Here is a 21,417-nt window from a genome sequence, read left to right on the forward strand (position 1 = left end):
TTTTCCTTGAGGATGTCAATTGTGACATACTTTGCATTAACGAACACTGGTGTGTGGACGATGAAATATTGCTTTATCAACCAGCAGGTTTTCTACTAGCTGCTCGTGTATTGTAGGCCTACTTCATTTGGCGGTTAGTGGCAATCTTTGTGAAAAAACACTTTTTTACATGCGTTTGAAGTTGTTGACATCCATTGCCTGTGTGAAATTAAGCAATTTGAAGTCGCTGTGATAGTTTTTCCTACTTTGCGCTTACTGACTGTGTCTGTATATCGTACACCTGATTCGTCAGTCGACATCTTTACAGAGAAGCTGGCTAATCTTATTGACTTTGTAAAATAAATACAGAAATTTCAAGATGATAATTGCGGGCGATATAAACATGGATCCAAAAAGTGACGACCCTAAAGTGCAAAATCTTTGTAAATATTCTACGATCTCTTGATTTTGTCTGTTTAAATTTCCAGGCCCACCCGCCTTGCCTCCTGTCTTGATAATTTTATCACTAACCTACACCCCTCAATTGCTTACCTGTGAAATTATCCAACCTCATCTTTCTGACCATTGTGCATTACTTTTAAATTATTAATATGCAACACCTAACCTCATCTTCTGAATATTTTCAAAAATAGTCACGGTACATTTGAAACACATAGGCCGTTGAGCAAACCTTGTCTAGATAGACTTAAGCATAGGTTAAGATCTGTAACCTGGGATAGCATCTTTTTAACAGTAACTAATGTTGAGTTAGCTTTTCAAACTTTTCTGCAAGTTTTATCTGATTGTTTGAATGAATCATGCCCTCTAAAAAAGAAAAGTCTTGTCAACCATAGTAGGCCTAGATATAAGTCAAAAAGCTTAAAGTTGAACTGGTACACTCCTCTGCTAAGGGAAATAAGGCTATTGCTAGACTTAAGTCATGAAAAAGGAAGGACTGATCCTCAGTGCATGGCAATTCATGGTAGGCTTAAGAAAAATGTATAGGCAGGAAATTATTTTGGCTAAAAAAAAGAGCAAATGAAAAGTTTATTTTTGAGTCACACAATAAATGTAAGGCTGCATGGAAAGTTATAAACGCTGTGAAACAGGTCGTGTGCCTAACAAAGCCAAAGAAAAAATCCCAATAACAGCTGATGATTTTAATAGCTTTTTTATTAATGTTGTTAATGTGTTAAAAAATAGCTGTGAATATTTTAGATGTAGCAAGTTCTGTTGATATGTTGAAATCGTCAGGTATTTAAACCCCTGGCCTGTGTAGTTTTAAGTGGACAGTTGTAAATAGTAGAGATGTATATAGTTCTGTGTATAGGTTAAGGTAATTCCAGATCAGAAGATGTCTTTGGACTTTTCCACTTTGTATTAAAGGAAATATTAGATGTTATAATCTATCCTTTAACACAGCTGATAAACTGGGTTGCTTACTGATGGATATATCCACAGTGCCTTAAAATAAACAATAACGGTACCTTTGCATAAGAAGGGTGACAAAATGAATTTAAACAATTATCGGCCTATTGCCCTAGTACCCGTTATCTCAAAGTTAATAGAGACTATTGTGAAAAACCAATTGGAATATTATTTTGAGTACAATAATTTGATTTCTTCATCTCAGTATGGGTTTAGGAAAAATCTGTCAACTGTTAAAGCTGTAGATAATATTGTCTCTTATGTATTGAATAACTTTGAAAATAAGGAAGAAACAGCTGCTGTGTTATTGGATTTAAGTAAGGCATTTGACGTTTTACCTCATGATGAACTCATTCAAAAATTGAAATATTATGGTCTGGAGAACAATGCTTTGTCTTTGATTTATGTCTTATTTGAGCAATAGACTTCAGCTTGTCAAAGTAGGTGACCAGAGATCAGGACTTAAGAGGGTAGCAAGCGGGGTTCCCCAGGGCTCAGTCTTGGGCCCCTTCTTGTTTACTGTCTTCATTAATGATCTCCCTAAATTTGTCCCTGGTAAGGTTGTTTTGTATGCTGATGATACTACTCTGTTATCATCAGGACAGAGACTCAAAATTAAATGATGTCATTATGGGCTATATGAGGGAAAGGTCCTATCTCTGGTTCTCTGCTAATAAATTAACTGTTAATAATAACAAGACCGAGGAAATTGTCTTTTAGTTTTACGTAATGCTGAAAATAAGTCTGTAAAACTACTTGGTATCAATTTAGACTCAAAGCTTAACTGGGGAATCCATTACAAACCATTTATGTATTAGATTAGCAAGAGTGATATTTCTACTAAAAAACTAAAATTGTATACAAGTCATTAATCTAGTCATTAGTGCATATTACGCTTTTTTTAATGTACACCTTCTGTATGGGGTTTTACTGTGGGGCAACTCTAGTGGAGCCAAGACTGTGTTTAAGTGGCAAAAAGAAAGCCATACGCTGTATAGTAGGAATTAGCGACAATGAGTCCTGTAGGCCATTTTTTGAAGAAACTGGGTTTACTTTACGCTTCCATGTATATATATATTACACAGTTTAGTTTTTGTTAAGGAAAATCTTGACTCTTTCAATCTTAGAAGCTTTAACCATGAATACAACACTAGAATTAAAAATACAATTGATGTACAATATGCTAGGTTAAGTAAAACTCAACAGAACTATGCAATAACCGGAGCTAGGCTATTCAATAAGTTACCATTAAGTGCTAGATCAATTTCTGTTGGTAGGTTTAAGAATGTTGTTGCAGAGTGGCTCAAGAGAAAAAACGTTTTATTCTGTAGATGAGATTTTTTAATGATAATTTTTAGTGACTTACAATTTTAAACTTTTAACGTAGATATAGATTGTATTTATTTTTAGGCTCTGTAGGCCTACTTAGTGATATTTTTAATATCATACTTGACTTTGTCAATACAATTTTGTAATTGTTGGACGACAATAAAATGATTCTGATTCTGATTCTGATTCTGATTCTGATTCAGAATAAAAGATAAATTTCAGATATTTAACTCTTCATAGAAGGATAAAGGATTACATTTAACATCATATTCTTGGTTAAATATAAGGAAAATTTTAGTATTTACTGATTACAAATTTAGAAAATCTTAAAACTGTTCTCCTGAAAAAGTAGGAAAATGAAAATAGTGTCCTTTACCTCCGAGGTACAGATATACTTTTTTATTGATCGGTGAAACAAGGCAAACTCAACCATTATTGAAAAGAAATTTGTATTAATTGACAGGTACTCAAAAAACTGCTCTTTAAACTTAAATATAAATGTACAAGGAGATTGGATATCTTTCACTGACTATCACTTATCTCAGGAATGTTTAGAAAGTCGTTGAAAAGGAATGTGCCCACAATATCCCTATTTTTCAACAGCAAATTGCATGTGAAGAATTTCTAGTAGTACTATAAGATCAACTTACCAGATGAGGATGATTGTCCATCAGGATCATCTTTTCTTTCTTGTTCAACTTGTCTTCTGAACATCAACAGTCGCTGTAAAACAGTTCAATTCAGTTACTACTTTATTTTGTGAACTGATACATTCTTAAAAAAGATTGCATATCTCAATTGTCAAATAATACAAAATATAAAATAAAGTACTAAATATTGTAGGAAATATAAAATAAACAAATTTAAAGTCAATTTAATTACATTATGAGAAATCTATCTTTGCCATTAGCTTATAACAATATCCTTTTCTAGCAATATCTTTTATAACAATAATAGATATTTTATTAAACTATTTTAAAAGGAAATTTGTCTTTTACAATGTTTTGTGTTGAAAGTAAGTTTGTAGTAATAATCTACTCAGAAATGGATACCTCGCTATTTGAAAGAATCAGACAATGTCTAGCAGTCTGGAGAATACAACTTGCCTGGCACAAAATGTATGGAAATCCGCAACTGCTAGAAAATTACGAAGCTTACATTTAACATACATGATTGCCTTTAAAACAAATACAGAATACAAAGTAAGAAGTCTTGAGTAATGAAAAGAGCATCAACAAGAAGTCACAAGTAATTGGCCTGTAATGATTCTATGCTCTTTCTTCTGTTTCAGGAAAAATCTAAATGCTAAATGGAATCTCCCTTTAACTTGTTATCATCTATGGTATCTCCTGCAATCATTTCATTGTACCTCCTATATAGTTCCTTTAAGGTGTACCATTAGAATTTGGCAAAGAATTGATGCACTCTAACCTACGCTCTCAGAGCTGTATAGTTACTAAATACTGACCTCCTAGAATGGGAAGTACTAATGAAAGAAATAACTTTTTTTGTACAGAACCATCAAAACACAAAAGTAACCTAAGCCCTGTATACAATGACAGAGCTGCCAATTCCTGCTTCTGAGGACCACATCTTGAATGCTGCCCTGACATCTACATTGCCGCATTATAGTAATGGGTTCAGTGATAAAGAAATCTATTGTGGTGAAGAAGTAGTAAAATGCACATAACATTTTATAAATAACAATTTTATAATGTATAGTAAAAGCACTAAAAAAAGGAATATGTTAACAGAAAATTCTTTTTCAGAAGGAAAGATTCATAACCAAAAATAACTAACAATCAGGTAACTTGTAATGTAAATAAAAATAATTACATATCCATATTTCATATTAATATACAACTCCTTCTGTCAAGAATAGATTGCTTACAAATAACCTTAGAGGAATTAAATCCAGAATTTATTGTATTGTGTGAGCATTAAATGAAAAAGAAGAAATGTTAAGATTAAAGCTCGGAAACTATATTGTTAGCTCATTTTATTGTTGATAAAATATAACTGGAGGAGGTGCTGTCATTCTTTCTAAAAACAACCTTCTCAATAAACCAGTTAAATTACATTTTATAGAACAAATATTGGTTGAAAAAGAGTTTGAAGCTTCTTTTACAGAATTTATATTTGACACTGATAAATATTTACTTGCTGGTATTTATCGTCACCTTTGTCAAAAATTAAATTATTTCTTGAAAAACTTAATGTCATTTTAGTATTATTGTTTAAGATATATAAAAAAGTAGTTGTTATGTGTAATATTAATGTCAATGTATTGGAGAACTCTAGAGATTAACAATGTTTAGAAAACACTAATATCACATGGAATGAGATATCTAGTCATTTTTCTACTCGCATAACACTAACTACTGAAACCGCACTTGATAACATTTTAACTAATTTAAATGAAAATTATATAAAAATTACTGGTATTAAACACAAAAATATCAGATCATGATGGTCAATTTATGTAAGTTTTTTCTAACAAATCAAATCTACTTAAAACTCACCAAATAATTAGAGAACGCAGAATATTTAATAAAACCAATTTAGTAAAGTTTAAAAATTTATTAAAAAAATAAACATGGCTGGATGTCTATGTAACTAATATAGACATTAAGTATGATATTTTTTACTCCATTTTTATGTTTTATTTTCAGCTTTTTTCCTAAAGGTGAATTAAGAGAAAGTAAGAGCAGTCCACAATGGATTACAGATTGTTTAAAGAAAGAAAAAAAACTGTATAATTCAACAAATTAAATTGTATACACTAACAAAAAGTAAACTTTTATATACAGAATTAAAGAATTAAAAAAGTATTTAATAAAGATTTAAATGATGCTAAAAGGAGGTATTTTGAGGGTAAATAGCACTCTAATAATGTTTGCAAATTTATTTGGAAAATAATTAATTCAGAAACCTCAAATATAAAGGAATGTAAATTGCAATATAGATGGTAAAATGGCTACAGACCTAAATTTTATTAGTAACTCATGAACCCATTCAAAATTCAAAATAGCATAGATAATAGTTTTTCAAATGATCAACAACCTAAATTTTATTGCAGGGAAATCAGTGATAAGGAATTAAAAAATATTATAATGACCTTTAAGAACATATTTTCTACTGGTTACAATGAGGTTCCTACAACTGTCATTAAGAGTGCTTATGATGAACTGATCAAACCCTTAAAACATTTGATAAATTCGTAATTTTTAACAGCAATTTTTCGTACAAAATTAAAAAAATCACAAAAATAATTCCTTCATTTAAGCAGGGTAGTATCAGTGACCTGGGTAGTTATCAACCTTTGGCATTGCTTCCGTGCTTTTTCAAAAATATTTTGAAAAGCTATGTATAATTAATATATTGAGTTCTTAGAAAATAACAGACTCATAAAAAAGGAACAACATGGTTTTCGACCAAACAGATTACTATTGAGTGCTGGAATAGACTTTATTGATGAATCTGTTATAGATTCCATTGATGGAAAACAAAAGACAATAGGAATGTTTTTGGACCTGACCAGGGCTTTTGACAGTGTTCATCATATAAAACTAATAAATAAACTTCATAATTTAGGATTACAAAAATGAATGCAACAAAATGGTTTAAGTCATATCTATTTAATAGAAAACAGTTTGTTCAAGTACCCTATTTAAGTAATAATAAATATTCAGAATGTAAATCAATCTTATTGCCTATTAATAATAGTGTTCCACAGGGCTCTGTTTTGGTGCCATTATTGTTTGTTTGTTACATTAGAGGATTGTCACAGGTTTTTGATAGAAGTCTTACCATCAACATAACTTTATATGCTGATGATGCTAATGTAATGCGTAGTAATCCTTTCATTTATGATCTTGAATTTTAATTTTCCCTAAATTTGAACAAAATTAATGAATCCCTATCAACTGCTATTGAATCCTAACAAGCCAAAATTTATATATTTTAAAACTAAACAAAATAAAGATAATCTTCATCCCAAAATAAACATTGATCAGATGGTAATATCTCAAATAGCTGAATCTAAGTTTTTAGGTTTAATAGTTGTGAAAAACTCAGCTGGGATAAACATGTAGATCAAGTCATAAAAAGATCACTTCAGGCATTTACAGACTTTAAAAATTATGTTCCAACAGATATTTTAAGGATGGTATATTTTGCATTTATTTATTCAACTTTTACATTTGGCATAAGTATGGAGCAACCTCAAAAGAAAATTTAGGTAGAATATTATTATTAGTCATAGTCATAGTCATAGATCTTTATTCAAAGCTGTAATATTATAAATACAGTCAGAATAGTGTCACAAATACAGATAGACTAATATCATCACAGATACAGGTTACCCTATCTAAAATCTTATGTTAACTTAACATAAATATTGTTAATTTAAACAACTAAAATTAACTCAATTTTTATTTATATTTAATGGCCCAAGCCCTCAAAAAATTCTTCAAAAGAATAAAATGATCGTGATATGAGATAATTTTTTAATTTATTTCTAAACGGATTGATTCCTTCAATTTTTTTTATGTCAATAGGAATGTATTGAATAAATCGTGTACCAGCGTATTCAGTTTTCTTTTTAAACAGCTCTAATTTATGATTTTCAAAAATTTTACCACTCCTAGTATTATATCTATGAGTGGTATAGTTAGGTATATTTTTAAATTTTGTGTAAGTTATTGTATCGTATATGTATTGACTGTAAACAGTTAAAATTCTTAATTCTGCAAATAAATGTTTAACGGTTGCTTGCCATGGTAAATTTAGAATTAACCGTATTGATTTTTTTTGTAGTATAAGAATTTTTTCAAGGTTTTTATTTGAAGTAGCTCCATATACACTGATCCCGTAGCTTATATGGGAATGTATTAAAGAAAAATAAATTTGTTTTAAAGTATCCTGGTTACAAAGGTTTGCCATTTGCCTAAGGGCGTACAGGCCAGATGATGCTTTTTTTATTACGGTTTGTACATGTTGATTCCAGCTTAAATTTTGATCTATTATTAGACCTAGGAAACAAGTTTCCTCTACCTCCATTATATTTTGGTTATTTATCTTAATGTCATATTGAAAATTAAACTTCGATTGGTGTGTTTTAAAGGGTATAAAATGTGTTTTGCCGGGGTTAAGTAACAAATTTTTTTTAGTTAAAAAAGAGTTAATTTTATTCAAACAATTAAGAGATGATGTTTCAATTACCTTGGGATCCTTTCCTTTGACAATTACGCTTGCATCATCAGCGTATAAACACATTTTGTTTTCCTCTGCTACTGTAGAAAGTCCTGTTATATAGCAAATAAATAGTAAGGGACCCAAAATTGAACCTTGTGGTACGCCATACTTTATGAGTTTTTTTTTCGGATACAAAATTAATTTTGTCTTTATTTATTAAGTATGATAATTACAAAAACGTGCAATTCAAATTATGTTAAACCTGAACTATTATACATCTGTAAAATCACATTTCATACAGCAAAAAGTAATGAATGTGTACTAGCTTTACATATTTGAAAATATAATACTTATCAGTCAATCATTTGATTCACTGATGAAGTTCAGAAGTTTTCATTCTTATGACACTAGACATAAGGGAAGAATTGGTTCTGTTCAGCATAATTTAGAACGTTTTAAAAAGAAACCGTCTTATAAAGGTGGTAAATTTTATAATAAATTACCCCTAGCACATGAAAGAAACAAAAAATAAAACTAAATGTTTTAAAATGTAAAAAGAATATTTAACTGAAAGACCACTATACAGCCTTGATTACTTTGAATTCTAAAAATAATATCCAATAATTTTTATTAGATATTGTAAGTTCTGTTCCTGCTATTGTTTGCATTCTTTCTCTAACATTTGCATTCTTTAATACTTTAGTTTATACTTACTAGTTTAATATTCATGACCTAGTTTTACTTATTTATATTAATAGTTTTTTACAATTATTGTTTTGACGCCATTCTTGTACATACTATATCAAGCTATATTCTATGTACACTGTATGAATAAAGAATATTTGAATTGAATATACATGTTGTAAATAAGGGATTGACATTAAATATTTGTGCTTTAAATATTCAATCCCTGAGAAACAAACTACATCAATTAGAGACTATTTTAACTCTAAAACAAATAGATTTTATTTGTCTTAATAATTATTGGCTCTACAAAGATGAAATTCAATTCAATTCAAAATTCTTTATTCATTTTTATGCACATGTGATACAATGATAGTGTCAAAGTTCTAGATACTATCTAAATAATATTTACAATGTTAAGTACAGCTAGTACTTAATTGCAAGCATCTTGGAAACTATAAAGAGAGGTGGATAGTTCCTCAATGGAATAGAGGGCTTTGTTGATCAGGTACTCTTTTAGATTTTTTTTTTTAACTTAGGGCCACTTTCAGTTTTTATGTTTTGTGGGATGTATTTTAAAAATTTGTTCCCCATGTATGTAGGTTTTTTTTCAAAAAAACTTCAACTTATGGTTCGGAATAATCTCGTTTTTTGCTCTAGTGTTGTAATGGTGACTGGGTGTCTTAGAATTTAAATTTAATTGTTGATTTTTTGCTAGAAGGATTGATTCAAAAATATATTGTCCATAAACAGTAAAAATTTTTAAATGTTTAAAATGTTCTTTACCTGAATCATTATATTTCAGCTTCAGCATTATCCGTATTGCCTTTTTTTTGTTGTTTTAATATATTTTCCATATTTATTTGTTTAGTTGAACCATAAAGGGCTATGCAAAAAGAGATATGAGAATGAACATAAGCGAAATATAAAATTTTCAAAGTTTTTAGGTCACTGTAGTAACTCATTCTCCGTAATGCATAGACACCAGAATTTATTTTAATTAAAAGCTTATGAATGTGTTCATCCCAATTCAGATGATGATCTATTGTTAAACCTAAAAAAATTGTGCTGTTTTTCTTTTCAATTTCGAATGAATCACAGACTATTGTAGGTCCCTTCAACGTTCTATTTTGCGGTGTTTTGAATTTTACAAAGTTTGTCTTTTTTGAATTTAATATTAAATTGTGGTTTTTTAAATAATTGCCAATATTTTCTAATTCAATAAAAGTATGAATTTCTAATTCTTCTAGAGATCTTGATGACATAGCTAGATTTGCATCATCGGCATATAGGCACAGTTCACTATTTGGCTCATGTGCCAAAACCTTATCTATTTGGTTTTGGCACATTTGGTTTTGGAGATTCACTACGACTCCACAAGTTGTAAGTGAATCTCGACCCTCCCATTCTCCTCCAAACACTGACTACCCTGCTGGAATTGGACTAGTAACCCCTTCAACTGCACCACGCATTCCTGCTATAATCTGTAGTCCTAATCTAGATAGTGATAAGAGTTTTTTAGAAAATGTAGAAACATCAATGAAGGAAATCTAATATCTGGAAAAAAGATAAACAGTAGTATAAAAATAAAGGATAATAAATGTCCCGCTGTGCTACATTATAACATCCAAGGTGTTAAGAGCAAAATTGATGAACTAGAGTTGTTAATAACAAACTGTAAATATGATGTACAAATAATTTGCCTTAATGAACACAACATAAAAAATTCTAATCAAACTTTTTAAAATAAATTAAATGGTTTTAAATTAACTGACGGATTTTTTAGAAATAGATCTAGGGGAGGGTCTTGCATTCTAATTAAAAACCATTTACAGGGTACTCCTAGACCGGATCTCTCAATCCTAAATGAAGAGTTCATCTTTGAAGGATCATTTACAGAAATCAAATCTCTGAATTGTTTAATTGTGGCAATATACAGAACACCAGGCTACTCAATGACTAACCTCTTTATACATAAATTAAAACTTTTAATGCAAATACTTGAAAAGGACTCAAAAACAAAATTTGTAGCTATTGCTTCAGACTTTAATATTAATTTGTTACAAAATGATAAATTTTCAGAATCATTTCAGGATTTAGCAAAACAATTTGGATATAAGATAAATAATAGAGAACCAACTCGAATAACTGATACAACAATGAGTTATATAGATAACATATTAACCAGTTTAAAATGGGGCAGTAGCAGTGTTCTCAACACAGATCCTGGCCTCTCAGACCATAATGTACTTATCGTTTCCTTACCATACTCAAACAATTCTCAAAATTATAAAAAACCAACAAAAAATATCAGAATATATAATGGAGACAATTCATTTTGTTTCTTAATAAACTTAGACCGTGAAATGAATGAATTCCATTTCCTGGATTGTGTAGAAGCAAATTATAAGTGTTTTCTCCATAAATTTATATCTTGTATGAATGAGGCTTTTCCTTTAAAGACTGTTAAAGTAAATAATATGAAAAAAATAAAATGGATTACGGAAGGTATAAAAACGTCTGCTAAGAGAAAAAGAGAGTTACATGTCATAGCCAAAATAAACAAAGATCCAAAATTCCAAAACTATGTTAAGAACTACAAAAAATGTTTTAAAAAAGTAGTAAACAAAGCAAAAATTATAGCAAATGAAAAGTTTATAATCAATGCAAAAAATAAGTCAAAAGCCACTTGGGCCATTGTGAAAAAAGAGCTAGGAGTACAATGTAGCAGGGATGACAAAATCATTTTAAGCATTAATGGTGATGAGATAAGAAACCCCCGTGCACTTGCTGAACAGTTTAATGCCCATTTTACTAACGTTGTTGATACGCTACATATACCAAAAACAGTACAAACACATAACATTAATGCTAGATCAGTAAACAAACTACCAGAATTAGATTTTCTTCATTTTGTATCAGTTACTGAGGTAGAAAAGATAATTCTTGGTTTAAACAATAGTAAGGCATGTGGCTGGGATGGCATACCCATATCTTTACTGAAACTTTCGTCCAAAATAATAAGCCCAATATTGGTCAGGATAATAAACCAGTCATTCCTCTTAGGACATTTCCCAGATAAACTAAAGTTGTCTGAAATCATACCTGTATATAAAAAGAAAGACTCCCCTAAGGACATCTCAAACTATCGACCTATCTCTTTATTGAGCAACATTTCAAAAGTCTTTGAAAAGGCAGTACATTCTAGATTAACAACATTTTTAGAAAGAAACAAATTAATATGTGATGAGCAGTATGGTTTCAGAAAGAACAGAAATACAGAGTTAGCTATGGTTTCGTTCGTAAATAGTGTTTCTACTTCCTTGGATCAGTCAAAGTATACCGCAGGTATATTTTGTGACTTATCAAAAGCCTTTGATTGCGTAAATCATAAATTGCTCCTCTCAAAATTATATCAAATTGGAATTAGGGGTCTAGCTTTGGATTATCTGCAATCATATCTAAATAACAGGAAACAAAGAACCATTATCAATGAGAATTCGCAAAGAGTCACATCAGATTGGGAAAATATTCTTTATGGTGTCCCTCAAGGCTCTATTTTAGGGCCTACCCTTTTTCTTATATATATTAATAATTTACCAATCAACATACCAAACAAACAATTTATTTTATTTGCAGATGATACAAATGTTCTTATTACAGAAAAAAACTTTTTCAATATGGAGGAATCTATAACAAGAACTCTTCAGTTGTTAGAAAATTGGTTTAATTCTACTGGACTTCTGTTAAATCAAACTAAAACCAATATAATAAATTTCAGACCTAGTAACAATGGTAATAGCTTCTTAGAAAATTCTGGATTAAATCTAGTGGACTCTCACAAATTTTTAGGTATCAAAATTGACAAAAACTTAAATTGGAAATGCCATGTAAACCACCTTGTAAACAAATTGAGTTCGTTCCGATTTGCAATGAAGATTTTGGTAGAATCCGTATCTATAAACACATGTAAAATTGTATACTTTGCATATATTCAGTCAATTCTTAAGTATGGTATAGTAATATGGGGATCATCTCCTGATTTTGAAAAAGTTTTCATGGCACAAAAAGCAGTGGTAAGAGCAATGATGGGAGCAAACTTCAGAGAAAGCTGCCGTCCTATATTTAAAAAAGCAAAAATACTTACACTGCCATGTTTATACATATTGGACATTTTAAATCTGGTCCACAAACATCCAAATCTTTATAGTTCATACACAAACCAGCATACCTATAACACCAGACATAAGGATCTTTTGTTGTTTCCAATTCATAAAACTACCTTATTAGAGAAAAGTCCTTTATATATGGGTATTCGTGTGTACAATAGTTTGCCAACACCATTAAAACATCTTGAAGAAGCTCAATTTCATAAATGTATTAAAAAATATTATTGAAAAAAGCCTATTATAGTACAGATGAGATATTAAATCACAAGACAATTATATTTTAAATAAATAAATTTATATAAACATCCCAGAACATGCACAAGCATAATAAGTGTGTATGTTGAATACTTCTATCTTACTTTTAAGAAATTTTACTGTTTTACTTTTAAATTTAGCATTGTTTATTAAATTATGACAATGCACCTGTTTGTATTACAAATTGTAATAATGTTCAAATGTAATGTGCAATAAAGACTTTGAATTTGACTTTTGACTATACCACCCAGGTAACACAGGAACAGTAGTGGTCCTAAAATAGACCCTTGGGGTACACCAAACCTTAGAGCATTACAATGAGAAGAGGCTTTAATAATTTTGTTCTGTTTTGTTAAGTGTGTTATCTCTACATATTGAGATCTGTCAGAGAGGTAAGACTGAAACCATTTAAGAGCGCTGTTTGCTACTCCTAAGGTTTTTAATTTTTCTATGAGCTTAGAGTGTTTAACACTATCAAAAGCTTTTGAGATATCCATGAAGACCCCAATCGTATGTTTTCCTTTATCAACTGACTCTATAATTGTTTCGATAAATGACACAGCAGCACTCACAACTGACCTACCGGATCTAAATCCATGTTGGCCTTTATCAAATAAATTAAATGTTTCTAAAAATTCTGTTAATTGTAAATATACTGCTTTTTCCATATATTTTAGATATTGTTGGTAGGACAGATATCGGTCGATAATTACAAACATCCTTTTCATCATCTTTTTTATGTATTGGTATTATTTTTGCTTGTTTTAATTTAATTGGAAAAATACCAGAAACAAAAGAGGAATTAATTAGATGTGCCAAAACTGCACTTATGTTTGTCTTTACAGCCTTAATTACTGTGACCAGTATTTCATCGTGTCCACTAGATGTTTTGTTTTTGAAAGAGTCTATTATTTGTTCCACCTCTCTTTTATCTATTGGTCTTAATCTAAAAGTTGGTTTCATAATGTGAACATCATTATAATTACATTCAATATCAGAATTCACAAGTTGATTGTCACTATTTGTACCTAGATCTTTCACTAAGTTAACAAAATAGTCATTGAAAACGTTTGCTATCAATTTGGGATCAGATACAATTTGAATTCCCTCCCTTAATGTAATGTTGTCAAGAGTTTCCCTCTCTTTCACCCCTACTTCTGAGTTTATTAATTTCCATACGGTTTTTTGGATATTAGCTGATTTGTTGATTTGCTTTTGAAAGTAGCATGATTTAGATTGGATCAATTGAACTGGAACTCTATATTCCGGAAGGCTTTGTATTGGTGGGGTTTTTCTGCAGAGATTCTCCTTATGGTGGTTCCTCAGTTATGGTGAAAAAAGACCTTATTTATAACTGTATTGATATACCACATTCTGTAAAATATCTGTTTAAGAAGCATCTGCTATTAGGTTAAGTTGTATAAATGTAATAATTATTTGTGTGTATCGTACCCCAGATTCAAATTTTAAGCAACTTATGGAGAGTTTAGAAAAGTTATTGAATTTTATCACAAGTAAAACTTTTAGACCTAAGTACCTGGTTGTTGCAGGTCATCTAAATGTAAATATTTTAAAAACAGAAGTGTCTGACACCCCAGATTATTTAAATATGATATGTTCTTTCAATATGTATTTCACTAATGATTCTTCAACTAGAAATAAAGCTTGTCTAGAAAATATAGCTACTAACATCCCTGTAAGTTGTTTAGAAGCTTATTTGCTGAACCAAAATATAATTTTGGATCATGCAGGTATTTGGGTTAGGATGAGTCTCACTAGTGAAATTATTTATTGCCTGGATAGACACTCAGCTATCAAAAAAGATTCTGTAGAAACACATATAAAATTACTTTTCTCCAAGAGAGATTGGATAATTTGAGAGAAGGGTCTGTAAATGTATTTTTTGATAATTTAACAATGTCTTTAAATATTTATTGTCTAGAATATCTGTGATAAATAAATCCAAAAAGAAAATAGGTGTAAATAAACTGGTTTACTCCAGAATTGCATAAGATCTGTAATCAACTATTAGCATTACATGAAATGTAAGAATATTATAAATATAGATGATAAGAACTGTTTTAAATGTTTTTAAAAACATATACATTGTATTAAAGAGGCTAAAATAGCATCTAATGATAAATGCATTGCTAACTCTAAAAATTATTGCAAAACTGAATAGGCAGTTGCAAAGAAAAAGTGTAGGCTTGATGTTAGGACAGAACCACAAATACCACTATCTTATGATAAGTTCAACAATTGTTTTGTAAATGTTTACAGCAATACCGATCTGAATGATAGTCCAAGTGTATATAATGATACTGAATACTTAACATACCTTAGTGATAAGCCGTCTTTCAAATTCAAACATATTGATATAAAAATAGTGTAGAATGTTGTTTGTACAATGAGTAATTCACGCAGAGAAGATCTCTACGATATTTCAAATTGTTTGATAAAAATTGTTATTGATATGATTTTGTTTCATATTACTTATGTTATACATTTATTTAGTTTGCAAAGTTGTTATTCTAATTGTTTAAAAGTCTCCAAGGTCACTACTATTTTTTAAATAAGGAGATGCTACAATCCCAGATACTTATAGACCTATTACATTTGTTCCAATCATAAGTAAAATAATAGGATCTTGTGTAGTGAACCAGCTCTATGAGTAATTTTTAAATCATGGCATGCTTTATAATTTTCAGTTTGGCTTTAGACCTAACCACCCCACTATGGAAGCGGTTGAAACAGTAGTTGACTATATTTTAACACAAGAACTGGCAACTAAATTATCTCTATTGGCAGGCCACTTTTCCATGTTTTGGAAGAATTTTATATAAAAAATATAAGAATTACTAAAAGTTATTTGATTATGCATTGTTTTGTATAATATTTCACTACAATCTGTATTTTGTAATATGCATACTTTTATAAGTAAAATTCTCCTTTTTTTTATTTGGAACTTTTTTATGTATTTTTGTTTGTTTTAGGAAAGTGGGTACATGCCTGCAGAAGTGGTACATTTGTACTAAATAAAAATTCCAAAATATAAACATTATTCATACATTTCTCTGGTTTCAGAAAATATATAGTTTGATGGACTTATTTAATAAATGTTTATTTTTATATTGATAAAACTTGCACAGAGCATATTTTATGAAAATTGAGATTACCCTGGTAACATACTATATATTACAAAAATAATGTTATTTCTTAAATGAAAGAGTATTAAATCACATTAAAAGTTAACAATAACATATAATTTATCAATAACAAGTACAAGTACAAAATTATGTAACATAACTCATTATATTTATGAATCTGGAAAGCAAAAATTTTGTTACAAGCAAAACTTTATATCTTCAAAGTTAGAAGCAATGTTCAAATTTTCTTCTTATTTGAAAAAATAAAATTGTATTCATCCAATAAATACATTTTGTATTGTGAACACATATCCTTAACTGTTATAAAAATGTATTATACAATTATTACAAATACTATACAATTATAAACCCTAGTTTCGGTTGGGACACTGAGATCTTACACTAGGCCTAATCAGATTCACCACCGCTGTCATGGTCTACTGGTTCACTTTCTAAAAACTCTTTTATATCACGATCTAAATAGTTCCTACCCGTTTCAAATATATATAATGTTGGTAAAATTCAACATATAAAATAAATAAAACTTGCTAAAATACAAACTTGACACTCCTAACCTACTACATAGATTATGAAATTTGGTTTAAAAATAACCAAAACAAAATACTAATCATTTGTTTCATTGCAACACTCCCGTGAAAGAGAAATACTTTTCAAAACATGTTTATACCACTTGACTAAATAATAACTTCGAATAATACTATATACTTGCAACAAGAAACATAAACAAACAAACTTACTAATATTTAAACAACAAAAATATGACAAAAATGAAAATTAAATACGATATTCTTCTTCTCTCCGACTTGTATCAAAAATTGAAAAGTACTGAAATTCATACTAATTGAGAACTGATTTATGTATCTGATATCGAATGCTACCATTAATTTTGTCGAAAAGCATTATCATTACTTTATACATTGGCTTTTTTCGTGGCGATGTTTGACCGTAGCTGCAGCGATCGTCACCAGTTCCTTGGTTGAATGGTTTTGAAAATAAGCTAATAGTAGGATCAAATCTCATAGACCTAAACAAAGCCTTTGACACAGTCTCTCATGCCATTCTAAGTAAAAAGTATTATGGAGTCTTGAACAATGAATTAAGGTTTTTAGAAAGTTCATAAGTAACAGAAAACAAATGGTTACCTTTAAAAATAAGTGCTCAGAACTTTGTGATATTCAAGCAGGTGTTCCACAAGGTTCAGTGTTGGGTCTTACTGTTCCTTGTTTTTTCTAACAAATTTAGCTTTAATGTCTCTTCGTTTTTTGTATTGTATGCTGATGATACTACTTTAGTCCACTCAGATGTAGATATCTTTAATGTTAAGGCAAAACTCAATAGTTCTTTGGAGTAAGCTAAAGCCTGGCAAATATATTAGTGTTAAATGAGAGTAAAACTGAACATATAATCTTTTCACTAAAACCAATGCTAACCTATGATGATGGTTTTACCCCCGTTAAGCTTCTTGGTACCTCTTTAGATACCAAACTCTGCTGGAATGAACATATAAACAATATGTGTACAAAAAGAATAACCTTTCTTCTGAGAAAATTAAAAACATGTGCAAGTTCAGGAGTTCTATTCATGTCATACTTCGGGATGTTTCATACTCATATAACCCATGGAATATGCTTATGGGGAAAATCAGTATCAGCCAAAAAAACATTTATGTGGCAGAAAAAGGCACTTAGAATTATCACTGGTTTATCCCCAACTGACTCATGTCGAGACGTTTTCTCTCATTTTAACATGACTATAGCATGTATTTATATTAAACTTAATGTTATTTTTTAAAGAATAATTTGGATTCTTTTGATGATCAATGTTCAATACATAATTATAATACAAGAGAAAAAGGAAATCTAAGCAAACCTTGCATTACACAGGATAAGTATTATAAAAGCCATTTGTAAAACCATAATGGTTTTTCATATTCTAATGATGATGGTTTTACAGTGAAGAAATTTAGCATAGTTATGTCAAACTGGCTTAAGCAAAATGCTTTCTATACAATTAATGAAAATGTGACTTTTGATATGAATCAGTTAAGACATTTTAAATGTATAAAGTAAATTTAGTTATGATAATGCCTATTGTAAACCTGTTTTATTGATAGGCAAATAAATCTTCTTGATGATTGATTCCCAATACCTCAATCCCATAAGACATTACAGATGAGAAACATCTATGGGAAACCATTACCACAGTCTCTCTCTCCAGTAGTGGATAACAGTTATACTGTAAAATTAATTAGTAGATTTGTGAGTGAAAATATATTAAGATTTGTTGATGCATTGGGTGAGGAATCTTTGGATTAATTTAGACAAGGCTAAGGTTAAGGATAAACAGAAATATTGGATATGTTATGATTTGGCAACTAAAAAAGTGGAATTTTAAGATAAAATAAGTAGAAAGAGTAATCTACTGAAACTGATGAAAAGAGTATTTATGAATTATTTACCACTACAAAGAAAGTTTAGAAAACTAATATATCACAAGCCAAGAAGATGTATTATAAGGACAAAATTATAAATTCATCAAATGTTACAAAAACATTATGGAATTTACTCTGAAATTGCGAAAAAAGTCAGTACGAGTACACAAAACCATGGGAGTTTCTTGTACATGGTAGGATCCATAAGATCCTGAATCTGTGTGTAATCAAAATTTTTTTTTAACTCGGTAACTCCCTGTATTAAATCAAACACAATCTCTAGTATGAATGTGGTCACTAAAAGTTTTTGTCTCTATAAAAGTACATTGTTTTGTAAATGTATTTCTGAACAAGAACTGGACACAATATTTTATTCCTTTGATAATATATATTCAGGCTTCCATGCGTACCATTAAACAAGTTAAGTTAGAGATACTGAAACCGTGCTTTACTTAATTTATTCTTAATTTCAGGTATTTTTCCAAAATATCTGAAAATCACTTGAATCAGACCACTATTCAAAATAGGAAGTCCCAATGATCAATGAAACTATAGACAATTAGATTTACTACAATTTCATAGAGAAATGCAATGGTTTAAAGTATTTTCTTAAAAGTAAGGATTATTACCAAGAAATTAAGTTACAGTAATGACATTTCAATCACTCAAAGATAAGTAGGAAAGTGTCAATCTCTGTTAAAGAATTCAGTGAGTGCGTAGAGAGTTAATCAGCCAGCTGCTTAACTAATTCTTCAGCTCTTGCCCATTTAGCCTTCTTAATTCCTCTGGAAGTTGATTATGCAGTCTGCAGCCTTGGTTTTTTTTCATATAAAGTGAGCCTGTGTTGGGAGGTCACAAAACAAATGGGTATCTGGTGTGGTAGTTCTGGAAGTCGTTGCGAGGATGGTCTTGCTTATCAGCATATAGAATTGCCATCTTTAATTCTATTCTAATCTTGCACATATAGGCCAATCACAGTCAGATCTATAATTCTATAAAAGCATCTTGACAAGTTTGCATAGGCTGGAAGTTTACAAGTATCTTTATAGCTTGCCTTTGCAGAATGAGCACTCTTTCCATATTATAAATTTATATACCACTCCATAAGCGTAGTCCATATCTTTTTTGGAGCCCGTTCAGGAGATAAACTGTGGGACTAAGGCCCTACCCCATTAACTAATTATCACTATTTACAGGTGAACAAAACCACAATATGTGATAGGCCTAAATTGAAAACATCAGTGGACAATGCTAACAAGAGGAAAACGGTCTAAACTACTATAAGTAGGCCTAATAGCTTAGTGTATACATCTGCTCGGTTAACTGGAAATGGTCCAAGTAAGAGGCCAAATAACGTGATTGTTTTATTTTAATATACAATGTATCACAAACAAAGTTAATGAACTTGACACTTTTATTGGTGGTCCTGCATGCCCTTTCATTGTGTGTGTTACAGAACATTGGATGAATGAAAGTAACTCTACTTTATATATATACCTGAGGGCTACATCACAGGTAGTATATTCCATTGTAGTATTCATAAGCATGGCGGTGTTGCTATTTATATTGATAAGGATGCAAACTTTGCCTTAGAAATAATAAATGTATCTCATTATTGTATTTAACGACATTTTGAACTACACGCCATTAAGGTTCTGAACATAAAAACCATCTTCTTGTGCTGTTATGAGGCTCCAACAGGTGATGTAGGTATATTTTTCAATGGACTGGAGTGTTTTTAATGTGCTGCTAAACTTTAACTCAAAGGTAGTTCTCCTTAGTGATCTAAATATAAATTTATGGTTCACTAATAATGTTAAACAATAATTTAGTGACATTCTAGCAACATTTGGTTGTCACTGTGCTAATTTCGAAGCAACTAGAGCCGATTTATGTCTTGTTACTATGGTTACTAATGTTCCCTGTGACAGATACGTATAAGCTAAGTGTTGTTGATCTCCCTTTATCTGATCACCACATGATCATAGCTGAGTTGCTACACTGTGATCAGTCCTACGGTGATGTGCCTACAGATAGTACAGTGGTGCTCATTAGGATTTTCTCACACAGTAAAATTAACCTGTTACGGAATCAACTGAGAACTATCGATTGTTTGTTCCTTCAGGGTGTTCGAGACTCAACTTCATCATTGAATCTGTTTTTTGCTACAATTTTAAACCTGATGCAGATATACTTTCCATGCATACCACGGAGGCAGGATGCTAAGTTGGCTAAGAAACGTTATACTGGCTGCTGGTATTTGCCCAAGCTCCACTAGCTTAAAAATTATGTAATGACTTTGCATACAATTGCAAATTGTACCAAATCATCTGAGGATAAGCAGGCATACATCAATGCACGAAATTTTATAAATCTGCTATTCGAGAAGCCAAGAAAACTACCAATGAGCACATTATTGACTCTGTTTTATGAATAAGTAATCCTGCCGGTTTAATTGAAAAATATAAATTCACAGGGTAGGTCTACCATTTTTAAACGTCATACTAAATATGTATTTTTAGTTTAGACAGTTAATTTTTACAAAATTTATGGTACGATGACTACAAAGATTGGCATGATACTCTTAACACTTGCATTTGTTTAAAAACTCTTGAAACCTTAGAAATAAAAATCTTAAACACAAACATTTGTTTGTAAAAACATAAAATTAATTTAGTTACAATCAACCAGAAATTATGTTTGTTAACATATTTACTTAAAGCGATCAAAGATATACTTTGTATACTTCCAAAGAAATGGTTATATCTCAGTTTTTATT

General features: G+C 30.2%; 1 protein-coding gene across 1 annotated transcript in view; it reads right to left on the bottom strand.

Annotated features, from left to right (window-relative positions):
• The window catches only part of LOC124369103 (RNA exonuclease 1 homolog), a 146,543-nt gene that overhangs the window by 80,693 nt on the left and 44,433 nt on the right, over positions 1–21,417 (bottom strand). The window contains exon 5 of the mRNA XM_046826845.1: positions 3,387–3,459. Within this exon, the coding sequence (XP_046682801.1) occupies positions 3,387–3,459 (73 nt within the window). The remainder of the gene's footprint in view (positions 1–3,386; positions 3,460–21,417) is intronic.

The sequence above is a fragment of the Homalodisca vitripennis genome, chromosome X, assembly GCF_021130785.1.
Source record: "Homalodisca vitripennis isolate AUS2020 chromosome X, UT_GWSS_2.1, whole genome shotgun sequence".
Taxonomy (NCBI): Eukaryota; Metazoa; Arthropoda; class Insecta; order Hemiptera; family Cicadellidae; genus Homalodisca; species Homalodisca vitripennis.